General features: G+C 34.6%; 1 protein-coding gene across 3 annotated transcripts in view; it reads left to right on the top strand.

Annotated features, from left to right (window-relative positions):
• Positions 1 to 27834, top strand: part of MGA (MAX dimerization protein MGA) — an 86812-nt gene that overhangs the window by 42471 nt on the left and 16507 nt on the right. Inside the window, exons 9-16 of one of the 3 annotated variants that reach the window (XM_051977123.1) lie at positions 7543 to 7769; positions 9133 to 9294; positions 16082 to 16151; positions 17436 to 17956; positions 20563 to 20857; positions 21901 to 22530; positions 24936 to 25229; positions 26017 to 27602. In XM_051977123.1, the coding sequence (XP_051833083.1) occupies positions 7543 to 7769; positions 9133 to 9294; positions 16082 to 16151; positions 17436 to 17956; positions 20563 to 20857; positions 21901 to 22530; positions 24936 to 25229; positions 26017 to 27602 (3785 nt within the window). The remainder of the gene's footprint in view (positions 1 to 7542; positions 7770 to 9132; positions 9295 to 16081; positions 16152 to 17435; positions 17957 to 20562; positions 20858 to 21900; positions 22531 to 24935; positions 25230 to 26016; positions 27603 to 27834) is intronic. The other 2 variants (XM_051977125.1, XM_051977124.1) reach the window with 2 other exon arrangements.

A 27834-nucleotide genomic window follows, 5' to 3' on the forward strand; every position in this document is an offset into this window, starting at 1 on the left:
TTCTCCCAAGCAGTTAACCTATCTAGTCCCTTCTATTTGCCACTTTCTAAATCTTTACTCATCATCTGGTGATTATATTGTAGCTGCTCGTTCGCAGTGGACACTGCCCTTCTGTTGGATTAAAAAAGCTGGCATTCTCCCCAATTGTCATCCCTTTCTGTTCTCTGATTGCTTTTCTGCTGGTTGACCATGTAATCCCTTTCTGCCATGTGATTGCTTTTTGGCTGATAAATCACATCAGAGTCCTGACCTTCTAAAGACTCTCTGGGTATAAATTCAGCTGCCATCATGCCCCATCTGTCTTTTGTATGATATCATGGCGCTGGGCCCTGCTTCTCATTTCCCTGGGTCAATCTACATTTTGAGGCCCAGTGGAAGCCCTTGTGGCATTTTGGATATAGGGTTTTAGATCTTCTCTCAGCCTGTCTTCTCACTCTATCTCCATATCTACAATGGGCTCTCAGATATCCTATTTTTCCACACTGAAAACATCAGATTTTCTCTAGAAGTCCCTTGCCAAGAGGGACCCTGTCTTCCCATGCTCATCATAGTTTGGGTATAATAAGCATTTGTGCCCACTGTGTCACAGTGTCTTATGATCTCCTCTAAAGGAGCATCTTTGTGTAGTCCCCATATAATTCATCTGCAAACCTAATTAGCATTTTCCTTAGCCAGATGTCTGGTCATTATTTCTGTAGCTGCATTTTCTCCAATGGTTTTTGTGACAGCTGTTTGCAAACATTCCACAAAATCCACAAAGGGTTTATTGGGCCTTATTATATTTTTGTGAAGGCTTTGTCTCCATCTTTCTCTGGGAGGGAACCCCAAGCTTTTATAGCAGCAGTGGTGATCTGTTCATAAGCTGTTGTAGGGTAATTAATCTGTTCTGAATTCTGTCCATACTAACCTTCACCTGCTAGTTGGTCAAAAGTGACTTGTGCATTAACTCCTGTTTGCCTATTGCGTCTGGCTTGAATCCTACATAATTCATGATACTCCGAAAGCCACAACAAGTTTTGTTCAGGTTCTAAACATGTCCTTGCTATGGATTTTCAGTCACTAGGTTAGGATTCATAAGACAAATTATCTAGTAACATCTTATCATAATGTAGCCCCATTAAAAGTGCAACCTTTTTTCAAATCCTTAATTTTTTCCAGATCAAAAGGAGTGTATCTTCTCCTTTGTTTACCTGAAAGGTCAAGCTCTTCAATCACAGAGTATGCATTTATTTTTAAATCAGATATAGCCTGTCCTTCTCTCTTAGCCTTGACCAATGCCTTTTGTAATCTTGTCATAGGCTGCTTAATAGGTGGTTCTGTTTGTGTCACTGCCTCTCCCCCTCCTCCTTCTCTCTGCACCCATGAAGTAACCATTGAGGGAGGTAGGTCAGAGGATGTGGAATGACCTAAATCCTGCTGTGAAGTATCACACTCAAAATTGTACTTAACTCCATTCTTATCTGATTCTTCATCCTTTTCACCTAAGTTTAGTTGGCACCTCCCCCTCTTGCTCTTTCTTCTTTTTCCTTATTCTAACACTTATATAATTTCTTAAAGCCAGTTGTATTAAATTATATGTATTAAGTGTGTCTTTGGAAATTGAGTCAGGTCCATTTTCATTATAGAATTGAAATATAGTTCCTCTCCAACTAATTTCCGCTCATCTGGATCCAATTCTTTTCCATAGAGAACCAAGGAGATATGTACTGTCCAGTTCCTAAAAGTTCAGTGGTCTGCTCCCAAATTATAATCAAACCTTGGCTTTTCATAAGTCTGACAATGCTCTCTACACATTTTCCTTGAATTGGAAAACAAGGCTGTTTTCTAAATATCAGTCCCATTTTAGCTGAATTTCTACTTTAGCTGTTTAACAAAGTTTCCTTGTTGTACTCATCCTAATTTCTGGATCGAGGAGACTTTTCCACTGAAATCAAGGTCCATGCAAGAAATGGCATCTGATTGATTAATCAGCCCTTGTGAATGTTCATTTGAGCTTATCTCCAAAGCAAGATGTTCCAGAATAGTGTGAGACAAATTAGAAACTTGAGAAAATAATTTAGATGAAACAAAAAGTAAATTTATGACTTGCATGGCAGAAATAATTAGTAGAATAGAAATACTAATTTATGCTTGATCAGTTTTCTAATATAGTGAAAGAAAGAACAACACATTTAGAATGTTATGTTGAAGTAAAAGGACCATTTGAAAGGAGAAAGTTTTTTTAAAAATAGCATTAAAAGAACACAATCTCTATGTAAGCAAAAACCTTTGACATCAAAGAAATACAAGATGAGAAACAACAACTTAAGGATCATAGAACCTCAAGAGCATAAATTTTTAAAACCTGGACATCATAATGCAAAAACAAAACAAAAAACCCAAAGTGAAAAAATAGCCCAGAACTTCACAGAAAATTAGACACAAATAGAGAAAATCCACACATTTTTCTCCAGAATGTATGGGAGGAAACAACTTGTTTCAAACTCACTGGTCTCATTAGAACCATCTGGGTCTAATGGCAAGGTATGAGTGTAGATGGCCTTGGATGTAGTGAGAGACCTTGGCCCTTTTAAGCTTTTTTGGGGGAGAGGAATGGAGACAATTGGGGTTAACGGTCTAAGGGTAGATTTGAATTCAGGCCCTCCTGACTTCAGGGCCGGTGCTCTATCTGCTATACCATATAGCTGCCCCCTCTTTTAAACTTTTTTAGACCTTTAACAGGTCTCATTTTGTTTGAGGCAGCACCCAATCAGTGATTAAGACTAGATAAGGAAGGGGGGGAGAAGGTGATTTAAAAGAGGGCATATGGGGAAAGGGTAGTCAGGAGCAAAGCACTTTTGAGGATGGGCAGGATAAAAGAAAAGAGAGGAGAGAATAAATGAGGGAAAAATACAGTTAGCAGTATTAAATGTAAAAAGAATTTTGAAGTAAGTTTCTCTGGTAAAACTTTTTTCAAACAGAAGGAACTGAGTGAAATTTATATACATGCCAAGGCTAAGTAATAATTGAGACACAGAATGGCCTCTTAAGCCAAACAAATAAACAATAAATAGATTTGTATGTATGTGTACACATGTGCGAGTGTGTATGCACATGTGCACATGCTCACACATATGCCCCTGGCAGGGCAAGACCCTCTGGGTTTCAGACCAAAATAGAAACATTTGCTGTGTACATTCACTCTGACCTAATGAGTTTTGGTCAGGGATCAGTCAAGGAGAGCCTCAGAGGTCTGGATATAAGGCATGGTTCCTGTTATATAAAAGTTACATTCCTTTGGGCAGAGTACCCTTAGGTAAATATATGATATCTTATGGGAACTGAGGGAAAAGAAAGGAAAAGAAGAAAGAAAAAATTAAGTTAGTTCTGGCAAGTTCCACTTGGATCCCCAAGGGGGCAGCTGCTACTCCTACTCACAGAGATTGTTTCTTCTGACCATAATATGAGGGAGATGATACCATGGTATGCTGGTAAACTGTATTTAAGTGAAGGGCTATGCAGGCACCAATCTCACTTCTCCTTTGGAGCAATCTCCTTTCTTCTATAGTTGAGTCAGTGTATTTTGTAGGATTAGATTAAAGGATGGACAGAGAGAAGATAGAAGATAGGGCAACATATGATATATCTTTATTAAATCCATGGTAAACAACATAGGAAAATGACCCCTTGAGTGTCCTAGCAAGAAAGACAGGTTCCTGAAGAATGGATGAGGTGTCATGAGAGATTGAAATGAGAGAAAAGAGAGAAAACTTGAATCGATGGTGGGGGAAGGAGATTCTTTGAAGATGTCCATGGGGGAAGGGATATATTCTGAAATAGAAGATAGAATCTTTGCAATAAATCTAATCTGGAGGGATTTGGCACACTGTGAGACCATTTACTTCGTCTAGGAGAATATCATACTTCCCATGACAACATCTTGCCTTGAAATAAATTAGAGCTCTATAGTGGCAACTAACATTGACAAGGTGGAAGGACATCAACCCAGAGTGGAGATTGCTTGGTGGATTAGGACAGAAAGTCCTAGGGAAAACAGAGGATAGAATTAGGCTAAATGATTTGGGAAGCAGGGAAACCCTCTACAATGAGAGTATACATATTTACTTTTTTCATGAATTCATATTTTTAAGAGTATGTCAACAAGAAAAAAAGATGAGGAGACAATATCTACAAAGCACTATCAAAAGAATTATTTAAAAGAAGGAATTTAAATTTCATATTTTAGAAGCTTTTAATTCAATGAGGAGCAACAACAACAACAAAAAAATAAATAAAGAAAGAAGAAATAAATATACCTAAAGACCATAAACTAGATAATGAGAATTTAGAGGGAAAAGGAAAAGAATAAAGAGAATAACATGAAATATAAAATAATCAAATTAGCAGAAAATCAAATGGAGATCTAAATTCCAGTGCTTTCCTATCAACTCTAGATTGAAATATGAATTCTCTGGCTCTCATAGCTTTTCATAACCTGCCTTCTGTTTTTATTTTTTTCCAGTTTTTTAATACCATATTCAACTTCATCTCTTCTGTAATTCAGTGACATTGACTTCCTTGCTATTTCTCAGATAGAATGCATTATCCCCCAACTTTAGGCATTTTTATTGACTATCTTACATGACTGGAATGTGCTTCCTCCTCACTTCTACCTACTGGTGCTTCCTTCAAGTCCTAGATAAAAATCTTACCTTTTCCTGGAAGCTTTTCTCTTTGCCTCTTAATTTTATAAAACCTTTTCTCTGTTGATTATCATCAATTTATCCTATAGATATAACTTTTTAAAAATTTAGATATTTCCATGTTGTCTACTTCATTAGACTGTGGTCTTCTTGAGAGCATGGATTGTCTTTTGCCTTTCTTCATATGCCTAGTGCTTAGCACAGTGTCTGACAAATAGTACACATTCAACAAATATTTTCCAATTAAAATACATATGATAGTTCAAAGCTAGGGAGAAAACAAGCATTTAATCACATTTAGCAAAAAACATACCTTCATAGATGCAGAAAATACCTTTGTCAAAATAGAGAACTCATCTATTCCTTAAAAAAATACAATTTACATGCATTTATGTGATATGTATATGTGCATACATATATATACACGTGCATACATACATATATGTACACATAGGCATGAATATAATCGTGTGTTGTACACACATATGTGTGCAGAGAGGAATGTTGGCTGTCAAGGAGTATTTAAAACCAAAAGCAAGTATCACATGCAATGAGGAGAATATACTAGAAGCTTTCCCAGTAAATCTAAGAGGAAGGCAAAGATTCTCTTATTTTATATATTTTAGAAATGCTGTCAACAGTAAGATGAGAAATAGAAATGTAATGCTTAAATAGGCAAAGAAGAGAGAAAGCTATCTCTTATTTGCTGAGTATTATAACTAGGCCTAAGTAGGCCTAACTGAAGAATATAAGAATATAAGCCATTTCCTAGTAGATGATTTGAAGATTTAAAAAAAGTTCATAAAAGAATTGCACATTTTCAACAACTTATGTGAAAGACTTTCCAATAGCACTAGTAACAAGAAAAATGCAAATTATAACCACCCTGAAATTTTACCTTACACTGAAGAAATTGGCAAAGATGATGAACAACTAGAATAGATAGAATGTAGAAAGCTGCTGTTAAGTCATTTTAGTCATATGCTAAATTTTAGTCATATGCTCTTTCTTACCTATTTGGGGTTTTTGTGGCAAAGATATTGGGGTATGTTTTTTTTTTCCCATTTCTTTCTCCAAATAATTTCACAGATAAGGACCTGAGATAAACAGGATTACGTGACTTGCCTAGGGTTGCATAGCTAGTGTCTTAAAGTCATATTTAAAGTCAGAAGATGCATCTTTCTGATTCTAAGCCCAATATTCTATCCACTATGCCATCTATTTGATTGGAAAAGACAGATTCTAAGACATTGTTGGTAAAGCTGCCAAAGCAGTACAGCCATTTGGAAATAATTTGGAATTCTGCGAATAAAGCGACTAAAATGTCATAAAATGTCTATTCCACTGCTAGTTCTTTGTAATTTCACAACATTCATTTTTGTTGTTCCTACCATTAACACTATTATAGTCATTGTGTATATTGTATTCTTTGCATCAGTTAAGTCTCTCCATATTTCTGACATTTGTGCCTATCTAAATGTTATACATTCTTTGAGACTTACTCAAATCCATTTCCAGGAATCTTTTTGCAGCTTTTCTTGCCAGCATTGATCTCTCGGTGTTTCTGTCTGTTTTTCTCTGTTTTCTTCCCTCCTCACCTATGAACTCTCATACTTCAATAATCTTATTTTCTTTTATACTTTTCATTAGTCAGTTATCACATTGTAGCTATGCTTTGCACTAGAAGGAGACTTGATCTTAGCTATCAAGGAACTTTGTCCCATTGTTACAAAAGTAACATTATAAAACAGTAAAGGATATACCAAATGTCATACTGATGTATATGCTGCAGCAAATCAGAGGTAGGAAAGACTACCTTGAACTAAAGTACAAGCTGTTAAAGCAGACAAAATTGAGCCTTGATGGGAAATCAGAAGAACAGATAGTATTGCTAGTTATTTATCTGTCTTTTCTTAAATCTTCAATCATCAAGTATTTATCAATTTTTTTATTAAAGGTTTTTATTTTCAAAACATACACATAATTTTCAACATTCACCCTTGCATAATCTTGTGTTCCAAATTTTTTCCCTCCTTTCCTCCTTCCCCTTCCCCTAGACAACAGGTAATCCAATATATGTTAAACATGTATAATTCTTCTATACATAGTTCCACAATTATCATGCTGCACAAAAAAAAAAATTAGACCAAAAAGGGAAAAAATGAGAAAGAAAACAAAATATAAGCAAGCAACAAAAAGAGTGAAAATACTGTGTTATGATCCATACTCAGTCCCCACAGTCCTCTCTGTGGGTGCAGATGTTTCTCTATCATAAGACCATTGGAACTGATCTGAATCATCTCATTGTTGGAGAGAGCCACATCTGTCGGAATTTATAATTGAATAATGTTGCTGTTATCAATTGTTTACTATGTAATTCAAGAGGATTATAAATTCCTACTTATTATTTTTAGTATGGGTGACATGCCCATCTTTATAATAATTTTTTTGGCTGATTAAATGCTGAAAAGTTTTTCTCCACATTTGGCAGGCACTTCATGTTAATGAAAATTTTCTTTTATTTAGTTGCTTCTCTCTCTCTCTCTCTCTCTCTCTCTCTCTCTCCTTTTCCTCCCCTTCCTCTCTCTTTCTCTCCCTCTCTTTCTTTCTCTCATTGAACTATAAACATTTTTCATTGGATTGACAAATAAAAAGCATGATTAGGAAGTAATTAAAATAACTTACTTGGAACAGTTTATTTGTCTAAAGTTTCATGAGATTTATGAGAGTTTGAACAAAAAATCTGGACCTTTTTGTATGGATGTCTTATTCTTTATTATCCTGACAGTGCTTGGAAGGGTGTTATTTAATGAGCTGAACTTGTTAAAGTTAACCATGGTTTTTCTGTTTTATTATTTAGCTATTTGTGATACGGAACCAGAACAGCCCATTCGTCATTATCCATTATGGGTGAAAGTAGAAGGCGAGGTAGATCCAGAGCCGGTTTATATTCCAACACCTTCTGTTGTTGAGCCAGTGAAATCAACTGTTCTGCCTCATCCAGAGATTTTGCCTACCAGCAGCAAGAACAAACTTACCAATGGAGTTAAACCAGTGCGTGTGTATACTCCCAAACCCAACCCTGTGGTAAGCCTGGGGCTTCACTTTTTAAGACAGGATCCTTTTCTCTTTCATATATAAAAGTAGTGTATTTTTATTAGATTTATTTTTAATTCTCTGAATCTTTTTTTTCTCTTTTTATTAGATTTTTTTATTTAATAAATTTGATTTGTAGCATTCAGAGGTCAGCAAAAGGATAGAGTTGTAATATACTGTGTCTGTTTAATTTCTACAAGTAGAACTGCCTAAACTAAAAGTTGTAGTCTTTTTGGCATCTGTACAAATAATACTCTTTGATTTAATTTTATTATGCCTTTGTAGTATTTTCAGAAATCTGTTATTTCAGATTTTTTTGATTCAGATCTGCCTTTTATTTTTAAAGTTTAGATTAGTAAATAATAGGGAACATTGTAATCAGAGAACTAATAGTACCTGAGTTGTGTTAATTTATAAAGAAGCTTATTAGTAAATTTCAAACTGATAAATTTTATTTTCTTGGCTAAGAACAAGTTCTTTACCATGAGAAAAAATGTTTCATTCTGACAGAGTATTTGTTCCAGAGGCATGTCTAGTGGTAAAGGCAATTGAGAAACAGTATTATTCATAGTGTAATGAAAAGGTTATTGAAGAGTATTGGATTAAAGTCTATACTTTTTTGCTTGCTAGAAATGTAAATTGTATTTGTATACTCCATCCATCTTAAAGAATTATTGTGTACTATATGATGATCAATTCTGATGGACCTGGCCATATTCAGCAATGAGATGAACCAAATCAGTTCCAATGGAGCAGTAATGAACTGAGCCAACTACACCCAGCGAAAGAACTCTGGGAGATGACTAAGAACCACTACATAGAATTCCCAATCCCTATATTTTTACCCACCTACATTTTTGATTTTCTTCGCAAGCTAATTGTACACTATTTCAGAGTCAGATTCTTTTTGTACAGCAAAGTAACAGTTTGGACATGTATACTTATTGTGTATTTAATTTATACTGTATGTTTAAAAAAAAGAATTATTGTGAGAATCAAGTTTTAAAAAATCACAAAAATACTTATAAAAGTCATTTAAAAAAAAAAATTTAGAAAGCACTTTTTTATAAACAAGGTTTTGTATTATGATCATTATCCCGGGCATTTAACTGTTAACTATCTATCCTGAAGTTTCACAAACTTTTATGGTTATAAGTCTCTAGTAATATTTAATCATTATCCTCTCTGAACATTCAATTCTGAGAGTGGACATTCATATTTTAAATTCTGAAGATTTTTGTTTACCTTGGTCGTTTTTATTTTTGATCTGGAGATTGCAATGTATGTATGTATGTATGTATGTATGTATGTATGTATGTATGTATGACAGAATTCCCTTTTATGTAACTTTCAGATTCGAGAAGAAGACAAAGATCCCGTGTACTTGTACTTTGAGAGCATGATGACTTGTGCTAGGGTTCGAGTATATGAACGGAAACTGGAAGAAGGAGAGCAACCATCACCATTGAGGCAACAAAATTCATGCCAATCTAGTACTAAGAATTATAGTGCCAAGGTGAAGTACTGCATGTATTATTTAATATTCCCTTTCATAAGTAATTATAAATCTTTGAGCTTTGATTTTTTTCCAACAATTTAATTCTATATTTTACTTTTGGTTTATCTTGGTTAGATTAATACAATTTTGAGATAAAATTATTTAAGTCCCCCATATTTGGGCTAACTTCTTTTCTTTGTTATTTTGCCATTTGGAATATAAATGCTAGCATTGCTATCATTTGGTTATGACAGTCTGAATCAGATTAAAATGTAATTGGGTAGTATTTTTTAAAAATAAATACACTATTGAGATAATGATAATTTGTGGTTTTCTAAGTCTGTAGCCCAAGGGTATATTTCTTTTTGAGCTTGACTCATCTATGATTGCCACTGGTTTTATGGTACCTTTAAAAATATATTATTTCCCTGCCCCAATGTAGACCTGCTATATAGTAAGCATTTTAAATAAATTCTTCTTGTCTTGTTTATCTCTCTTGATAATTAGGAATTATTTTTGCTGTAATACAGTGATTTTCAGCTTCCGCTTTAATAGTCAATTTGTTCCACACTCTATTTTATTCTTTTTGTATATTTATTTTTAGATGTGTTGTTTGTATATATCAAATTGTCAGATTTTGTTTTCCCATACTTTCTATCGTGTTTTTTCATTTAATTGTATTGTGTAATGCATTTATATTTTATATTGTGCTTATTCAGCCTGTTTTCTTCTATGTATTGGTTTTGTGTTGATTTTTAAAATTCCCTTCCTCTTACTAGTGTTTTGTTTCTCTGATAGTTTTGTTTGTGGTATTTTGATCTGTTCCACTTTCTTGCTCTTCTTTGAATAATTTTTTTACTCATTTTTCATTTTTATTTTTTTATTTTTTTACAGCTAGATAATATGAACCAAAATTTTTCTGTTTCTCTCTTCATTATTTCCCCTTAATTTAAGTAACATTTTCTTTCAGGAAGTCAATTTTCATTGAGTTTTCTTTTACTTTGCCTTCCTCTTTATTCTCTTCTTGTAGTCTGAATTTTATTCCTTAGCTTTTGTTAATTCACAATCTGTCTATGGCTCTCAAGATGGTAGAGTCAGGAGTACCAAATTTGAACCTCCACTTCTATTCTTTCTCTTTCTCTCCTCACATACAATCTATATTATTCTTTCTTTTCCCTTTTTTCTCCTATTTATCATTCTCAATTCATGAAAGAAGTAATAATTGACTGGAAACTGCCAGGAGTTGCCAGAGTCTTGAGTCAAGAAGTTTTATTTTTCCTCCTTGCCCTTAACATTATCACTTAACCATTCCAAGTTCTGATTATCATTTTTCTCTTTTATGTCTCTTTTCCCGTAAACCCTTAACATTAAAAACTCTTGGGGACTCATTCCCCTTAGCTAGTAAACCAGAATTTGTCAAAAGCTTCTTGTGTGCCGAGAATTCAACGACTAAAATGAAATCTGCCCTCAGAGACCTTACATTCTATACATATATGTGTGGGTGAATGTCTATATCCAAAACAGCACAAGGTTGTTTTACAGAAGGGGTAGCATTGCCTTGGGGGAATCATCTTCACAAAGAAGTTAGTTTTAAGCTTAATTTTTTTTAGGAAACATCTTTTTTGGAGTAGGGTGCAATTCTAGTTGGTATAAGATTTTCTCAGAGAAGGTAGTAACCTAAATCACAAATTACTACCATTTTAAGAGTCCTTAACTAATATTACAGGATTTTGTTATTTATTCTTTATTTATTCTTCTTTTGCCTTTTTTGATTGGAGTCTTTGCAAATCCAGTATTCTTCTCTTCTGTTTTTGTTTTTCTAGCAGTCACCCAAATCCCTCTTTTTTGTTAAAGATTCAGGTTTTTTTCATTGAACAGTATTAACTTTGCATGTTATATAGCTTGAGATCCTTTCCTTTGTTGAAATTATTTATCTATTTTCTTTTTATATCCTGATTGTGTGAAGCAATCTTAAACTTTATAAATTGACATTTCTTTATATATGATGACGAGGTGACTGCTTGTTTATTTATTTATTGTGAAATTTAGCTGTTACATACTTTGGAATTTTAAAGGTGATAATTTTTCTGTAGAAATTATTTTTGGATTCACTTGAATCAGTATACCTTGTTTGTATTCAAAAGCTTATTTGTATTGTTTCCTACTTTATAATATTCAGGTTTTTTAATCTATTTTGAGACCTACAATCTAAATTAGCATTATGTCTTCAAAGCTATTCACATTTAGAAGTAATATATTTTGTCAAAGCTGGTGCTTCTTTCGGCTATAATTTTGCATTCCAAACCTGTTATTCTTTTTGAGAACTTTTACTTATTGGAAGAGATTCTTTACCTTTTTTTCTTCTTTCTTTTTAAATTCTGCATTGAGTTCTTTGCCAATCTGATTTCATTCTTAGTATCTTCTTAATTCTGAAAATATATGCAACATGCATATATGGACTTTTACTTTTATCACAAAGTAGGATATAAGTATATTTGTTCTTTGTAATTTCGCAATGTTTACTTACTTGTGATTGATTTTGTATTATACTAAAAGCTCAGACTATTGGAAATTATTCCCAAAAGGGTTCTAAATCTTTGCAGATCCTTTGACCCAACAAAGTATTACTATTACTAGGTTTGTATCCCCAAAATATTTACCAAAAAAAAATAAAAATAAAAAAGAAAAAGAAAATAGATGTAGATATATTAAAAATATATGTAATACTTCTTTTTTGATAGCAAAGATTGGAAATTGATGGAATTCCCATCATTTGGGGAATGGATGAACAAGATGTAGCATGATTGTGATGGAATATTGTGCTATAAGAAATGATGAGTTGGATACTTTCAGAAAAATTTGGAAAGACTTACATTGTACACAGTATAAGCAATATTATATAATGATCAACTATGAATGATTTTAGCTCTCCTCAGCAATACAGTGATTTAAGATAATTCCTAAGGACTCACAATAAAAACATTCCATCCCCCTCTAGAAAAAGAATGATGGAATCTGAATGCAGATTAAAGCTTAATTTTTTTAATTTTATTTTTCTTGTTTTTTTCCTGTTTTCTTTCACAATATGATTAATATGCAAATATTTTCAAAGTGACTGGACATGTATAATGTATGTCAAATTGCCTATCTTCTCAATGAGAGGGTAAGGAGAGGAAACCTTGGAGGGAAAATATTTGGAACTCAGCATTTTAAAAAAGAATATTAAAAATAATTACTCGTATAATTGTACAAATATATATGCATATATAGGTTTTAACATATTTCTACTATATTTAATATATATTGGATTATTTGCCATCTAAGGGAAGGGATTGGGGAAGGGGAAGAAATTGGAACACAAGGTCACATTGCAAGGATTAATGTTGAAAAATAATCCATGCATATGTTTTGAAAATAAAAAGTTTTAATGTAAAAGAAAATTGTAATTGGAAAAAAAAAGTATTTAAAAAGAATACTATAGCCAGCATTAAGAAACACAGGAGCCTTATTTCAAAGAACTTACATTCTAAGGGGAGAAGATAACACAGGGAAGCTGAAAGAAGACAGTGAAGTATGAAGAGAGTTAAATACCAGCCCAGGGGCATGGTATTGAAGTCTAGAAAGTCAGAAGCAAATCCCAGAGAAAAATTATAGTCAGGCTGGTCCTCAATTCAAAATGAGCTCTAGGGACAGCTAGATGGCACAATGAATAGAGCACCAGCTTTAAAGTCAGGAAGATCTGAGTTCAAATGTAGCTTCAGACACTTAACATTTCCTAGCTATGTGATCCTGAGCAAGTCACTTAACCCTAACCCCCCTTACCCCCCCCCCAAAAAAAAAAAAAAAAAAAAAAAGAGCTCTGGAGAAAACTCACCAATGGGATAAGGGATTTGACATCTTGTTGAAGGATATTTCCAAGAAGAGGAATCATTGTGTGTATTGTTCTCTTGACTCTTCTGGTTACGTGTGTGTGTGTGTGTGTGTGTGTGTTTTAATAATAGCATTTTATTTTTCCAAATACATGCAGATAGTTTTCAACATTCACTCTTGAACAACCTTGTATTCTAAATTTTGTCCCTCCACTCACCCTCCCCTACAGAGCAAGTAATCCAATATAGATTAAACATGTGCAATTCTTCTAAACATATTTCCACATTTATCATGCTGCACAAGAAAAATCAGATCAAAGGGAAAAAATGATGAGAAAGGAAAAACAAAAGCAAGTAAACAACAAAGGTGAAAATGCTATGTTGGGATCCACATTCAGTCCCCGCAGTCCTCTTTCTGGGATGCAGATGGCTCTCTCCATCACAAGTTAATTGGAATTGGTCTGACTCAACCTCATTGTTGAAAAGAGCCAAGTCCATCAGAATCGATCATCATATAATCTTCTTGTTGCTGTGTACAATGTTCTCTTGGTTCTACTCACTTGAACTTAGCATTAGTTCATGCAAATCTCTCCAGGCCCTTCTGAAGTCAGCCTGCTGATGGTTTTTTATAGAACAATAATTTTCATAACATCCATATTTAGCCATTCCCTAATGTATGGGCATCCACTCAGTTTCCAGTTCTTTGACTCTACAAAAAGGGATGCTACAAACATTTTTGCACATTTGGATCCTTTTCCTTTTTTTATGATCCCTTTGGGATGCAGACTGAGTAAAGATACTGCTGGATCAAAGAGTATATACACAGTTTCATAGCACTTTGGGCATAGTTCCAGATTGCTCTCTAGAATGGTTGCATCAATTTACAACAGTGTATTGATGTCCCATTTTTCTCATATCCCCTCCAATATTTAATCATCATCTTTTCCTGTCATAATTTGCATTTCTTTAATCCATAGTGATTTAGAGCATTTTTTTCACATGACTAGAAATGACTTTAATTTTTCACCTGAAAATTGTTCATATCCATTTATCAATTAAAAAACACTTGTATTATACATTTGGGTTAATTCTCTATATATTTTAGAAATGAGGTCTTTATCAGAATTCTTTGATGTAAAATTTCCCCCCAGGTTTCTGTTTCTCTTGTAATCTTGGATGCATTAGTTTTGTTTGTGTAAAACCTTTTAAATTTAATATAATCAAAATCATCCAATTTGCATTTTATAATGTTGCCTAGTTCTTCTTTGGCCATAAATTCCTCCTTTTTCCACATATCTGAGAGGTAGACTGTCTGCCTTATTTTCCTAATTTGCTTATGGTATCTTCTAAAATCATGAACCCATTTTGATACAAAGTTAGGTGTGGGTCAATGCCTAACTTCTGCCATACTATTTTCCAATTTTCCCAGCAGTTTTTGTCTGATAGTGAGTTCTTATCCCAGGAGCTGGAGTCTTTGGTTTTATCAAACATTAGATTACTGTAGTCATTTATTATTGTGTCTTGTGAGCCTAAACTATTCCACTGATCAACTACTCTTATAGCCAGAACCAAATGGTCTTGATGACTACTGCTTTATATTGTAGTTTCAGGTTTGATACAGCTAGCTCACTTCACTGGCATTTTCTTTTTCTTCATTAATTCTCTTCAAATTCTTGATCTTTTATTATTCCAGATGGATTTTATTACTATTTTTTCTAGCTCTATAAAGTAATTTCTTGGCAGTTTGATTGGTATATCACTGAATAAGTAGATTAATTTAGATAGAATTTTTATTTTTATTATATTAGCTCAGCCTATCCATGAGCACTTGGTACTTTTTTCAGTTGTTTAGATTTAACTTTATTTGTGTGGAAAGTGTTTTGTTAATTGTGTTTATATAGTTCTTGGATTTGTCTTGGCAGGTAAAGTCCCAAATATTTTATATTATCTACAGTTAGTTTATATGGAATTTTTCTTTCTATCTCTTGCTGCTCTGGTGATATATCTTGATTGAGCCTTATACACAGAGTATTTGGGTTTGGAGGTGAAGATGCTCAATGTAAAAAGTCTTTGTATTTAAGTTATAAATTTTTTTAACTTGTTCCTCTTTTGTTTTATTTTGGTAAATCATTTTACATATGATTTATAATTCTATTTCTAAGAATTTTGTGTTAGAATAGTTTGTAGAAAGCAATTAATTATTCCTCTAACTTCTCAGTCAATATGATCCTTCATCCTCTCTAGTCTTTTAAAAATTATTTATTTTATAAAGTTGGAAAACTGACTAGGAAGAGACTATGAATGGCTTTTATTATTAGCTCAAGAAGTTTTTTCAAATGACAGACGATAACAGAAGGTTTTGGATCAGGACAGTGACATGGGGAAATAGTGCTCTTGAAAGATTTTTTTTTCAGTGTCATGCAGAATGTTTTGGGGTCAGAAAAAACTGTAAATGATCCAAGCCACTTCCAAAAGACTCATGGTGGAAAACATTATCCATATCCAGAGAAAGAACTATGGAGTCTGATTACTAATTGGAGCATTCTATTTTTACTTTATTATTGTTTGTTGTTTTTTTCCCCTAGTTTTTTCCTTTTTTCTTTTTCTTTCATAATCACTAATGTGGAAACATTTTCATGATTGCACTTATATAGCATATATCTGATTGCTTTCTTGGGGAGGGTAGAGAAGGAAAGATAAAAATTTGGAACTTAAAATCTTAAAACAATGTTTAAAATTAGTTTTATATGTAATTGACAAAAATAAAAAAAATTAAAAATAAATTTAAAAAATAAAAAAATTACTTTATTATCTGTATATTACTTTGCAATGATATAGATGTGCCCCACAAGTAATTTTTTTAAGTCTCATATGTACTGCGTAGATACTAAATAAATTTGTTCAAACTAATTTTTTTCCTCTAATCTTTCTCATAGGAACATGATTCTGAACATCAACCTATGAAGCAGAATACTTATGAAACAGAGAATGGAGATAAATCAGGAGGTAAAAACGAAAACTTATTCTTATTGTATAGTTGACTTAAAATGTGGTTAAATAAAGCAATCCAGATTTCTAAAGATGGCCTTACTATATCAGCCCCTTCACCTAAGAATTGAATGCACTATATCAAAATTATTGTTGGGTCTCTTTTTTATAAATTGTAATTTTTATTAATATCCTTTTTTCCCTGTCCTTTTAATTTCTCGATGAATCTTTTATCTTTCTTCCCCATTGTAGCTATCCGTTAATATAAAAAACAAAAAAGAAAATTAAAAAAAAAAAACAGGAAAAGAAAAGCCAGTTTAGCAAAACTTAAGCAATGTATCAACCATGTTCTTGATATTCGATATTTTGCATTTGAGTTCCCTTGTTTTTGCAAACAAAGGATGGAGTTTTCCATAGATTTTCTTCTAGTGACAAAGCAGTTTTTTTCAAGGGGGATAACAGAAGGGTAGACTTCTTGTAGGTCCAACAGGGAGAAGAAGCATTTCTCCAGTTGATTTTTCTCTACTTTTTTTTAGACAAAGATAGTTTGTCTCTAGGAGCTTGTTCAGTCCAGCAAAAGGAAAAAAGGATGTGTCTAGGAGTAAGTGAGAAGAAAAGAGAAGTGAGAGAGGGGTTTTCTCATTTCCATTAGATATAGCTACCAAAATACCTAAATGGTTAAGATACAGTAGACTGGATTTTGCCGGATAGTTGTTTTTTAAAATCTAACTCTTTTTATTGCACACTGATAACTACACAACAGATGAAGTGAAGGCTAGTGAGGAGGTGGAGATGCAGGAATCTTATGTAGAAGCAATCTCAGAGCAACTTGCAGTAAGAACCTTTGAAAGTAGAATATGCAGCTTGTTGCCATAACGATATCTTTTTTGATCTGAAGGACTAGTCTTATGTTAAATGTCTGAACATCTTGTTCATGCCTGATTTGCATTTATGAATGATAGAATATGTCAAAAACTTGGCTTTTGTTGCACACGTGGCAAGGAAGCTCTTTTATGGGATTTCATGAAAAAAATTTTAAGACAATTTTACAGGCCTAAAATTTCTATTTTGTCAGGTAATGAAGGTCTTTGTGATCTAGGATCATATTCTAGAGAAAGGGAATAAATGTCCTTCTAAAATGGAAAATTGTGAGATTGACATTTTGTTGAGAAAATGAGATGATATTGAGATGAAATAGTATTATGTTTACCAGTTGCTTTTCTGAACTATTAAAGAAAATATGAATTGATCACAGTTTAGCCTTAAAATGATGTAGTAAAATGTGTTTTAATCCTTTGTCAGAAAAAAGCTGGAGGTCCTCCTGCAATGAAGGGGAATCATCTTCTACCTCCTACATGCATCAGACATCCCCTGGTGGGCCCACCAAACTGATAGAGATCATCTCAGACTGTAATTGGGAGGAAGATCGAAACAAGATCTTGAGCATTCTGTCCCAGCACATTAATAGCAACATGCCACCACAATCCCTCAAGGTGGGAAGCTTCATTATTGAGTTAGCTTCTCAGAGAAAGAGTCGTGGTGAAAAGAACCCTCCCATTTATTCTTCTCGGGTGAAAATATCCATGCCATCATGCCAAGATCAGGATGACACAGCTGAAAACTCTGACTCAGAAACTCCTGATGGTTCACCATCACACAGAAAAGTTGATGATACCACCTTTGAACAGACAAATGCCCTAGAAGCACTGAGAGAAAAATTGCATGGAGGCAAAGCTCTGCCTTTCTATGCTGGACTTTCTCCTGCAGGAAAGCTAGTAGCCTATAAACAAAAACCCAGTTCAAGGACATCTGGACTAATAGAGGTGAGAACGATCTTTAATCTATATAGTAACACTTGCTATTTAACTTGGAAAAACAAATCTGCTTTTATGACCCTTTGTGGTCTTAGTGCTATTTATTCTCATATTTATTAGCTGGGTGGCAAATAATCACATTCCATAAATGAGGTAAGCCAGACCTTAGCTAGAGAAATGAATTGACCAAATTCACATTTGGAAGCTAATAACAAAGCCAGAAACTGCTGTTGAGGTAGATACCTTATCCATGTATTAGTTTAGGTTACATTTTCTTTTTGATTTTCCCATGAACGTGTTCTTTTTACTACCAATATAATCGGTGTATAATCTATACATTGTAATTTAGCTTTGGCAGTAGTCAATTGTTAATCTACCTTTAAGATAAGGAATTTTATTGAGAAGTTAACTTTGTTATACTCATTCCTAGAATGGGAAATAGATGCATATTTTTAGATATTTAGGTGGTCTTTTAAATTTGTGTAATCTGTTTTTCAAATTTTATAATTTTTTATTTATTCAGTGGTTCCTGTAAGGACAGAAGGTAGTGCTTTTCCTAGTAGTTTATAAGTTGATCGTGTATCATCCTGACTTCTTAGGACCATGGGATTGTCTTCCTTATTAGAAGTTGTCATTTCAAGCTTTTTTTTTTTTTTTTGCGCTCATTGTAACAAGACAATTTTACCCAAACTTAGAGATAAAGAATTTTCTGAATAAAAACTAAAAGCACAGGACTATGTTTTCTTACCTTTTAGCTGCTATTCATTATGTGGTATAATCCATTTGCTGTAAGACATTTTCCTGGTTCTTATTTCATGGTCTGTTTTAACCTTTGTGACATAGGTGAAGAAAAGCATAGCCTACAAATACATTGACTGCTTTTGCAAAAATGTTAGGTAAAATGGGAAATTATTTTCACAGAAGCAAGGTTCTGAATGGTTAAATTTAGTTTTATGATAAAGTTTTGTTATAATTTATATAAACATAAACATTTATAACTATGTATTAGTTACATTTCAGAGAAACAGTTTAGATCAGGGGAAATATAATGTAGGATATGCCTGTGATAACTAAAAGTTGTGGATATTGAGTTGAGTATCTTATAATCCACACTTACTAACTTTTTTTCAGGGTTTATCTCAAAAAAAGAAATAGAGTTTAGAGTTTTACACTAAATGTTTTATATATATATAAATTTGAACAAAGTGATTAGTTATCTAAAATCTCTTGCTGTAAGATTCTTTGATGGTTACAGACATCTTTTCCTTCTCTAAGAATCATTACATTCCTCCCCCCCACCCCCACCCCCACCCCTCCCCCGGAGAAGCCAGCTCAATTAAGTAGGTTGGCAGGCCAGTATAATGTATACTTTTGAATTGCACATCATAATCTGGATTTCACAGGTTTATAGTAAGAAAGATCGTATTCTTTATACTAAACTTGGATTCGAGGTTTTCTTGGTTTTTGCTGATCTGCTAACCCAGATTGTTCAGTAGTTCTCATTTTTTCTTGTCATTCGTTCTTTTTTGATGAAGAGACTGTAGTTACTTCCCTCAACTCCATAGACAGGAAAATGGAGGCAGGAAAAGTAGTGCATCTTATTTCAAGTCACTTAAATTGATAAACAATAGGGAAAGAAACATTGCGTCTAAACATCCAGCTGGATATTTTTTCTTTGCTTTTTCTTGATAAGGATTTTTTTAATCTAGGTGTAGAGTAATCATTAGCATATCCTTTTCTTCCTAATTCTACCTCTGTCTTCTTACTCCTAGTTTGATTTTCAGATGAGCTAAAGTGACTCTTAGCCAATTGTGTTATTGTCAATTTAAACTTTGTTAAACCTTGAGAAAATAAAGGATCATTCCTGATTTTTTTGCCAACTAAAAGCTGATTTGGCTCAGCAGTCAAAGTTATAGGAGGCTTGTTAGTTAAAGTGAAGTTGAATATAAATATCAGAATGAAAATGGTATCCTACAAAAGAGAGCCTCAATAAGACTTTATGGTATTTTGTAAAATAAACTTGGAAGACTATAATTTTTCTTCTTTCTGTCAACTAAATTATTGGATCATAGTTGCTTGTTAGCAAGCAAAAATCCTGGTTGATTTGATATCATTTCCTCCCAGTTTTGTAGTTCTGAGGAATGAACAACATCTAAGATTCTCCCTTTTTTTTTTTAATTATTATTATTATTATTTTTTATTGTAGCTTTTTATTCACAGAACACATACATGGGTAATTTTTCAACATTGTCCCCTGCACTCACTTCTGTTCCAACTTTTCCCTTCTCTCCCTTCACCCCCTCCCCTAGGTGGCAGGCAGTCTCATTCATGTTAAACATGTTGAAGTGTAAGATAATCCTTTTCTAAACTGCCAAGTAGATGCTAGAAATGTCTTAGACATTTAGATAGCAGTATTCTCTCTCACCCCTTGATTACTCAGATCATCCTGAGTAGAAAATCTCATTTTCCCTTTTTAAATTTTGGGGGGGACAAAGCCCACTGAAATAGCTTTAATTTTTACTTATTTATTTTTTTTAAAAGCAGCACTTTTCAAGGGAGGTGAGTTAGCAAGATAATTTTATTTTTACAGAATTTCTCTTTGCCACTTGTTTCAGGTTAATGGTAAAAGTTACCCGCAGGCTAAGTTGCTATTGGGACAGATGGGGGCATTGCATCCAGCCAATAGGCTAGCTGCATATATCACAGGCAGGTTGCGACCCTCAGTCCTGGACCTCTCAACCCTCAGTACTGTCATCTCCAAGGTAGCATCCAATGCCAAGGTGGCTGCATCCAGGATACCACGCACCCAGGTGCCTTCGCCATCCACTTCCCAATCGATGTCCTCCAGCACTACGACATCCTCCACGATGACGACTCTGAAGGCGTTTGTCCCAGCCCAGAGGCCGATTGGTAAGTTAGAACTCATTTGTCTTCTCTGTGTTTTGTAACCAAGTATTTAAAAGTTAGGTGCAGATGTGAAGTTAAAGAGATTAGGAACAGGAGTTCACAGTTGTTTTTTATCTGTTTCGCATAACATTTTTCCTATTTATGCTTCTCATAAGTCTTGATTTGAATATTTACTAGATGTCATGACTTGAACTTAAGTTAGGAACTACCCTTTTTACAAGCTGTTTGTGTAGACCTTTTGGATTGTTAGGAATGTTAGATTTGGCAATATTCTGTTAGACTCTGATGCTGATGGTGGTATCGATTGTTGTAATTCAGGATTTCTGAATTGGCCAAAAGTTGGAGTTGTGCAAAGAAGGATGTGCTGTGTACCATGACAGTATCTTTGCTTATTAAGGAATAGCTTTAACTGATGTTAAAAATGCAGTCCTTTCCTGCCTTTTTCTTTAAAAAAAAATTTTTTTTTTCATTTTTTTGGGTGGGGGTTTATTATTGTTTGGTTTTTGTTTTGTTTTGTTTGTTTTTTTCCTGCCCTTTTCTTAAAGAAGGATATGTGCATGGTTCAGGAATATGAAGGATTCTAGTACTGACATTCAGGAGTTAGTAGTGAAGGAGGTGGAGGTGCTGGGACAGGAGGAAGATGGTGAAGAAAACCTTATGTAAGAGTCTTAAGAAAAATCCCTTAGGTTCTCATGCTGCATCTGTTCCACATGATAAAATTGTGTGCTGCTTTGTATTATCTTTCTAGTGTCACAACAAGCTGAGTCTTTTACATGGCCAGAAAAAAATTAATTAGGCAAACTGGAAAAAAAAAAAAAAAAAGAAAAAGAAAAGCCCTATTCTCTGAGTAGTGCAAGGGGGTTGGACATCAAAGAGAATTGCATTAAACTTTCATGGGTGGAAATTGGCATGAATAATGCAGGTAGGTGGTACCTGTAAGAAAAATTGACCCAACAATGTGTAAGAAATGTTAATAAACAGAATCAGACAGAGGGTGAAGGATGGGAGCCTGTTGAAATTTTTGACCTGCAAATTTTTATTTGCAGCAGTTCGACCCTCTCCTGGTGGTGTATTCACACAGTTTGTGATGAGTAAAGTTGGAGCCCTGCAGCAGAAGATACCTGGCGTTAGCACACCCCAACCCCTAACAGGGCCACAGAAGTTCAGTATCAGGCCGTCTCCAGTAATGGTCGTCACACCTGTGGTTTCTTCCAAGCCATCTCAGGTGTGCAGCCTAGTGACGGAACCAGTCACTACCACTACCCCTCAAGTATCTTTAGAAAGTATTACTACTGTGACATCTCCTGTGACTGCTGTTTCCAGCTTGGGAACTAAAGAAACTACTCATTCTCCTTCTGGCACCACCTCTGCAGGGACTGTTGAGATCACTGAAACTAGCGTCAGCACCCCTATTACACCCACCCTGCCTTCAACCACTGTGAACGTTACCAAAGCTACTGGGATAGCCTCCCCTATAACTTCCATTGCTTTACCTAAGTCTGTAGCATCTTCACCAACCATCACTCTTCCTGTTGCTTCCACTGCCTCCACCTCTGTAGTCATAGTGACCACAGCTGCATCTTCTTCCGTGGTGACCACACCAACTTCATCTCTTGGCTCTGTTCCTATTATACTCTCGGGAATTAATGCGAGTCCACCAGTGAGCCAGAGACCAGGTAAGGCCTAGATGCTATTAGCTGATTTACAGTGTAAATGTTTTAATCACTTTTGTGGTTTGGTTATAATAGGATTATTGGTATGTCAAGGAAGAAAGTAAAGAAAATGGAAGACCTTAGTAGGAATAGAACCCCATAAATTCATGTCAAATGCTTGTATTCAGTTCAAAGAAGTAAATGACAATGTTTGAATTTTACTTGTTGGCTTGGTCAGATGAATTCTTAGTGGGAATTTCTTGTTTTCTATCCTTAACTTTTTATCTAAAACTCTTACAAGTTAAAGGACCCACCCTACACCAGACAATAGTGTGTGATTTGTTTTTTTCAGAAGAGAAACAAGATGGTTAAAGTATGAATCTTTGGAAAATGTATATCTTGGTCCATTCACAATAAGTCCACTGCCTCTCATGGTAGCAAATTTGCTTTAGTTACTAATTGTTTTCCTTACACTGAATAAATTTTGTTTTTTAATTTAGTGACAATATATTCCCCTATAACCCATGTTTTCTTTTTTTTTTTAATTCAATAGTGTTTTATTTTTTCAATTACAGGTAAAGGATAGCTTTCAGTATTCATTTTTGTAAGATTTTTGTGTTCCACATTTTTTCTCTCTTTTCCCTAACCTCTCCCCTCTTCAAGACAGCAAGCAATTTCATATAGGTTATATATGTACAATCATTTTAAATATGTTTCCATATTAGCTGTCATGTTGTAAAAGAAAAATTGGAACAGAAGGGAAAAAACAAAGAAATGCTGATGGTAGCCCAAATTTCTGAAGGTGACTAACTAAAGGAGTCAGAGATACAACCAACATCAGAATATTTGGGGATATTTGTGATGCCTGTTTTTTTTTCCTTTAAAATGATAAAAATATGTATGTGGATGATAGTTTTGGCATTGTAGTTTGGGAAGTAGAGTCAATGGTTGAATGTAGTACCATAAAGCAGTGATAATACAAATTCAGCTACTTAGACTTGCCTCTGATTTATGCTTACTGAACCTTTCCCAAATAGCCAAGTTTCTTCTTCTTTTTTCCCCCTTACATCTTGTCCCCCATATACGTAGAAAAGACAAAAATTTTTATAGGAGACATTTCATGGGAATGTTTAGATTTTGATTAGATGTAAATGAACTCCCAAGTAATGATATTTATAAATTTTTGTAAAATTCTCTTTGACATAGGACATTTGACATTTTTTCCTCTTTCTGTGCAAATTGTGTGTTGAGATTTTAATTAGGATTTTTCCTTGCCAAAGTAGTTTTATTTCTGTAACAATCAACTTTTTTGACTGATTCTAAAGGACATAGTTTCTCTTTTATCAACTTAGATATAATATGGGTAATGAGCAGTTCTGATGTTAAGTCATTATTACTTCTGGTTAATTCAATCTTCTGCTTTATAGTAGCAGGATAATGTGAATACACTTATAAGGCAAATAGACTAATGTTAAATGGTTAAGTTATTTTTATTTTTGTTGATTACTAGGAATTTTCTGTTCTGTGTTCTTGGAGCTAATTACATAAGTCCTTTCATTTCCTTAAGAGCTAATTTTATATCTAAATTTATCTTATAACTTTAGATGTAAACATAAACTTTTTAAGTCATTTGTTTTTCATAAGATTTAAGTCATTTGTACTTGAGTATTGTAAGACTTAATTGGTATTGAGTTTTTTTGCTTGGGTTTTCCCCTACCCCCATCCCCTACATATCTCTCCTTTTCCGGTCTATCTAGCCTCTGCATAGCTTTCATTCCCTTTAGCTCCGTGACTTCATTTGGATTAGCCCCTGGATTCTATTAACAGGTGGAGTTTTCCTTCCTTCCCCCCCCCCCCCCCTTTTGAAAATGTTTCTGAAATAACTTAAAACTTCTACCCATTGTTTAATGAATTATGCAGTTGGGCACTTTTCAATAATTCAAATAATTATCCCTGGTTTCATTTGATGTGAATTTGAGCCAAGTATATTCCTTGTGATTTTACCATGCTATCAATATGGTTGCACAGTGATGCCTCGCTTCAAGCAGTACTTCACTGTAAAAATAGTACAACTGTGAGGGATTTATAAATTCTGAATTTCTACTTATACTGTAAAAGATAGCCAAATTTTATAACTTTGCCTAAGTTTCTTATAAAGCAGATTATTTATCTCTTGTTGAATTGTCCTTCCTAACAGCATATGATTCTCCTTTTAAATATTCTAAGTGCATTTTTTTTCTAGCAAAGTTTATAACTTTTAAAATCATCTGAAAGGCAGTTTTTTATAGTATAACACATCCAGAATTTTAGGATTTTCCCAATTTCCCAATTTAAATATCTTGGAGTTAGATTAGAAGCCATGGCATTAGTGATTCCTGTTTGTGGTAGTGGAAAGTTGGGATGCCATGTGTCTATTTCTTGTTTTTCAGAAAATGCTCCTCAGATTCCAGTGGCTACCTCTCCAGTTTCTCCTAGCCCGGAAAAGCGTGCTGGACCTCGGCTACTTTTGATCCCCGTGCAACAAGGCTCTCCTGGTCTTCGACCTCTCCAAAACATGCAACTTGTTCAGGGTCAGAGGATGCTCCTTCAACCTGTCAGGAGCCCTAGTGGAATGAACTTGTTCAGACATCCCAATGGTCAGATTGTCCAGCTTGTTCCTTTGCAGCAGGTGCGAGGCTCTAATACACAGCCCAACTTACAGCCTGTTATGCTTCGAAACCCAGGTATAACAATCGTTTTTATAAACTTTTTTTTTTTTTGTCACAGGACAGTCCCTTCCTCCTTTCCACCCCCAAAAAAGTTTAATAGAATTAGTGCTGTATATTCCAGCTTCTTTAAGCTGTGGGTCACGACTTCATATGGGGTTTCTTAACTGATTGTGAGAGTTGCAAAATTATGATTTTTTTTTTTAACCACTAAATGTTTTTGATATACCTGGGGTCATGTAAAAATTTCTTGGGTGAAAAAGTCATGAGTGGAAAAAAGCCTTGCTTCCTAAATAGGAAGGTTTTGTTTGGAATAAAAAAGCATTAATTAAGTGCATACTTTGTGCTAAGTGCTATGTTGAATGCTGGAAATATAGGTAAATAGTTAAGATAGGGGCCCCTAAGTGGCCCAGTAGTTAGAGCCCCGACCTGGAGTCAGGAAGACCTGCTTTCAAATCTAGCCTCAGACACTTAGTAATTGTATGACTCTGGGCAAGTCCCTTAACCCTGATTGCCTCCCCAGAAAAGAAAGATGGTCCTTGGTCTCAAGGAGCGCATGTTCTATTTGAGGGAGGCAACACATTAAGAAAGGATCATGTTTATCTTTCAATTCATGGCAGATGAAATATCAAATGATACTTTATCTATGAAAGTAGCAAATTAAGGGAAAATTAAGACATTGAGGATCCCAGATTTTTTTAAATGAATGAAGTGTACTTTGAACTTTTCCGAAAGTGACATACCCAATTTAAGAAAAGAGATTCTTCCTGGTGAGTGACAATTTGTCATTTCATTTTCCTTATAGGATCTGCGGTTGGAATCCGCTTACCTGCACCTTCCAAGCCTCCTGAAACACCTCCTCCTAATGCCTCTCCTTCAACTTTCTCAACCATGAGTCCCATGATTCAGGCTGTTGGCTCTTCTCCACCTCTGAATTTAATTACTCAGGCATCATCTGTACTTTCCACTGTGCCTAGCTTTGTGTCTCAAGCTGGCACCTTGACCTTGAGGATATCTCCTCCTGGAGCAGGCAACTTTCCAAGTCAAACAGGCTCAGAATCTAAAATAACTTATAGCTCAGGTGGGCAGCCAGTTGGCACAGCTAGTCTCATTCCTCTCCAATCTGGTAGTTTTGCTTTGCTGCAGCTCCCAGGACAGAAGCCGGTTCCCAACTCAATTATTCAGCATGTTGCTTCACTGCAGATGAAGAGAGAGTCTCAGAATCTAGATCAGAAAGATGAAACAACTTCTTTGAAGCAGGACAGTCACAAAAAGACTTTACATTTGGAAGAGGGAGATGTCACAGAGCCAGAGAATGATTTAGGATTGGAAGCAGAATTACCTAATAGGACTGAGACACTTTTGACTGGTACAGTAAAGCAAAACCAAGGTGCTACTGCCTCTGAGGTAGCCCAGAGAAGTATTCAAGAACATGGAGGTAATGCCTCAAATAAAGATCCCCTTTTACAAGAGGATATTCCTGCTGATGTCATATCCTCAGATCACTCTTACATCAGTGGGTCACGGGCAAATGAAGGTAATAAAGAACTTAATGAAGAAAAAGAAAATTGTAATCTTAGCTCTTTGGAAGAAAAAGTAAAAGAAGATAAACGTAATCCCCAAGAAGTCAATAATAAAGCAGTTCAAACAATGAATAAGGTACAATTGAAAACCGCTAGTGTTCAGGGAGAGACATCTCAGCTGAGAATTGTAAATGAGGAGCAGAATGGTGTAAAGAACCCAGAGGAGAAATTAATGAACAGTGAACTTTCAGCTAACTCTAAGGAAGACAAATCGTCCAGGAGCAAAATAGTACAGGAAGAAGTGACAGCACAAACTGAAACAAAAGAGAAAGATTGTGAGATTTCCATAGAGAAAAAAGGTACAAGAGAAAGTCAGGAAAGCCTTCTGAAGGAGAATTTGGCACAGAAATTTGATGGTATTTCAAAAGAACATGAGCAAGCTGGAGATGAACATTTAATTGAAAGAATTGAGGCAAATCAAGAAAACTCTGTTCTGGGTCAAAAGCAAAGCTCTTCTGTCTTATTGGAGGAAAATGAAATTACTAAGAACACCAGAAATTTAAATGTTGAATCCGATACCTGGAACAAAATTCCTAATTCTACAGCCTTTCCCCTTGCTCCTCAGATGGTTGAAAAAGCCCCAAAGGGGGATAAAGTTGTTCAAGGTCATTTGCTCCTTCCAGGAGAGCAAATACAACAACATCTAAAGCAAAGGAAGAAGAGTGGGAGAACCATTATTGAACTCCCTGTTTCAGACGTGGAGGAAGAGGAAGAGGAGGAGGAAGACGAGAAAACTGATGATTCTGCTGATGACATGGTTGATGGCATCTCTGACTACCAGAGTGAAGAAGTCGAAGAAGTAGAAAAGGTGGTGAGCCCCTTTTTGTTTTGACTGTAAAGTTTCTAAAATTCTATTTAATAGTTTGATACAGCCAGATCACCAAGACCTTATTGAAAGACTGATACTTCAGTTAGGTGGTCAGACTTAAGTTATAAGTAAATAAATTACCTTTCTATTTTTATTTTTCATATTGTCAGGCAGTAAATAGATTTCTCATCCTATTAAAAGCACATTTTTGACACTTGTTTGAGTATCTGAA

Source organism: Antechinus flavipes, chromosome 2 (assembly GCF_016432865.1).
Source record: "Antechinus flavipes isolate AdamAnt ecotype Samford, QLD, Australia chromosome 2, AdamAnt_v2, whole genome shotgun sequence".
NCBI lineage: Eukaryota > Metazoa > Chordata > Mammalia > Dasyuromorphia > Dasyuridae > Antechinus > Antechinus flavipes.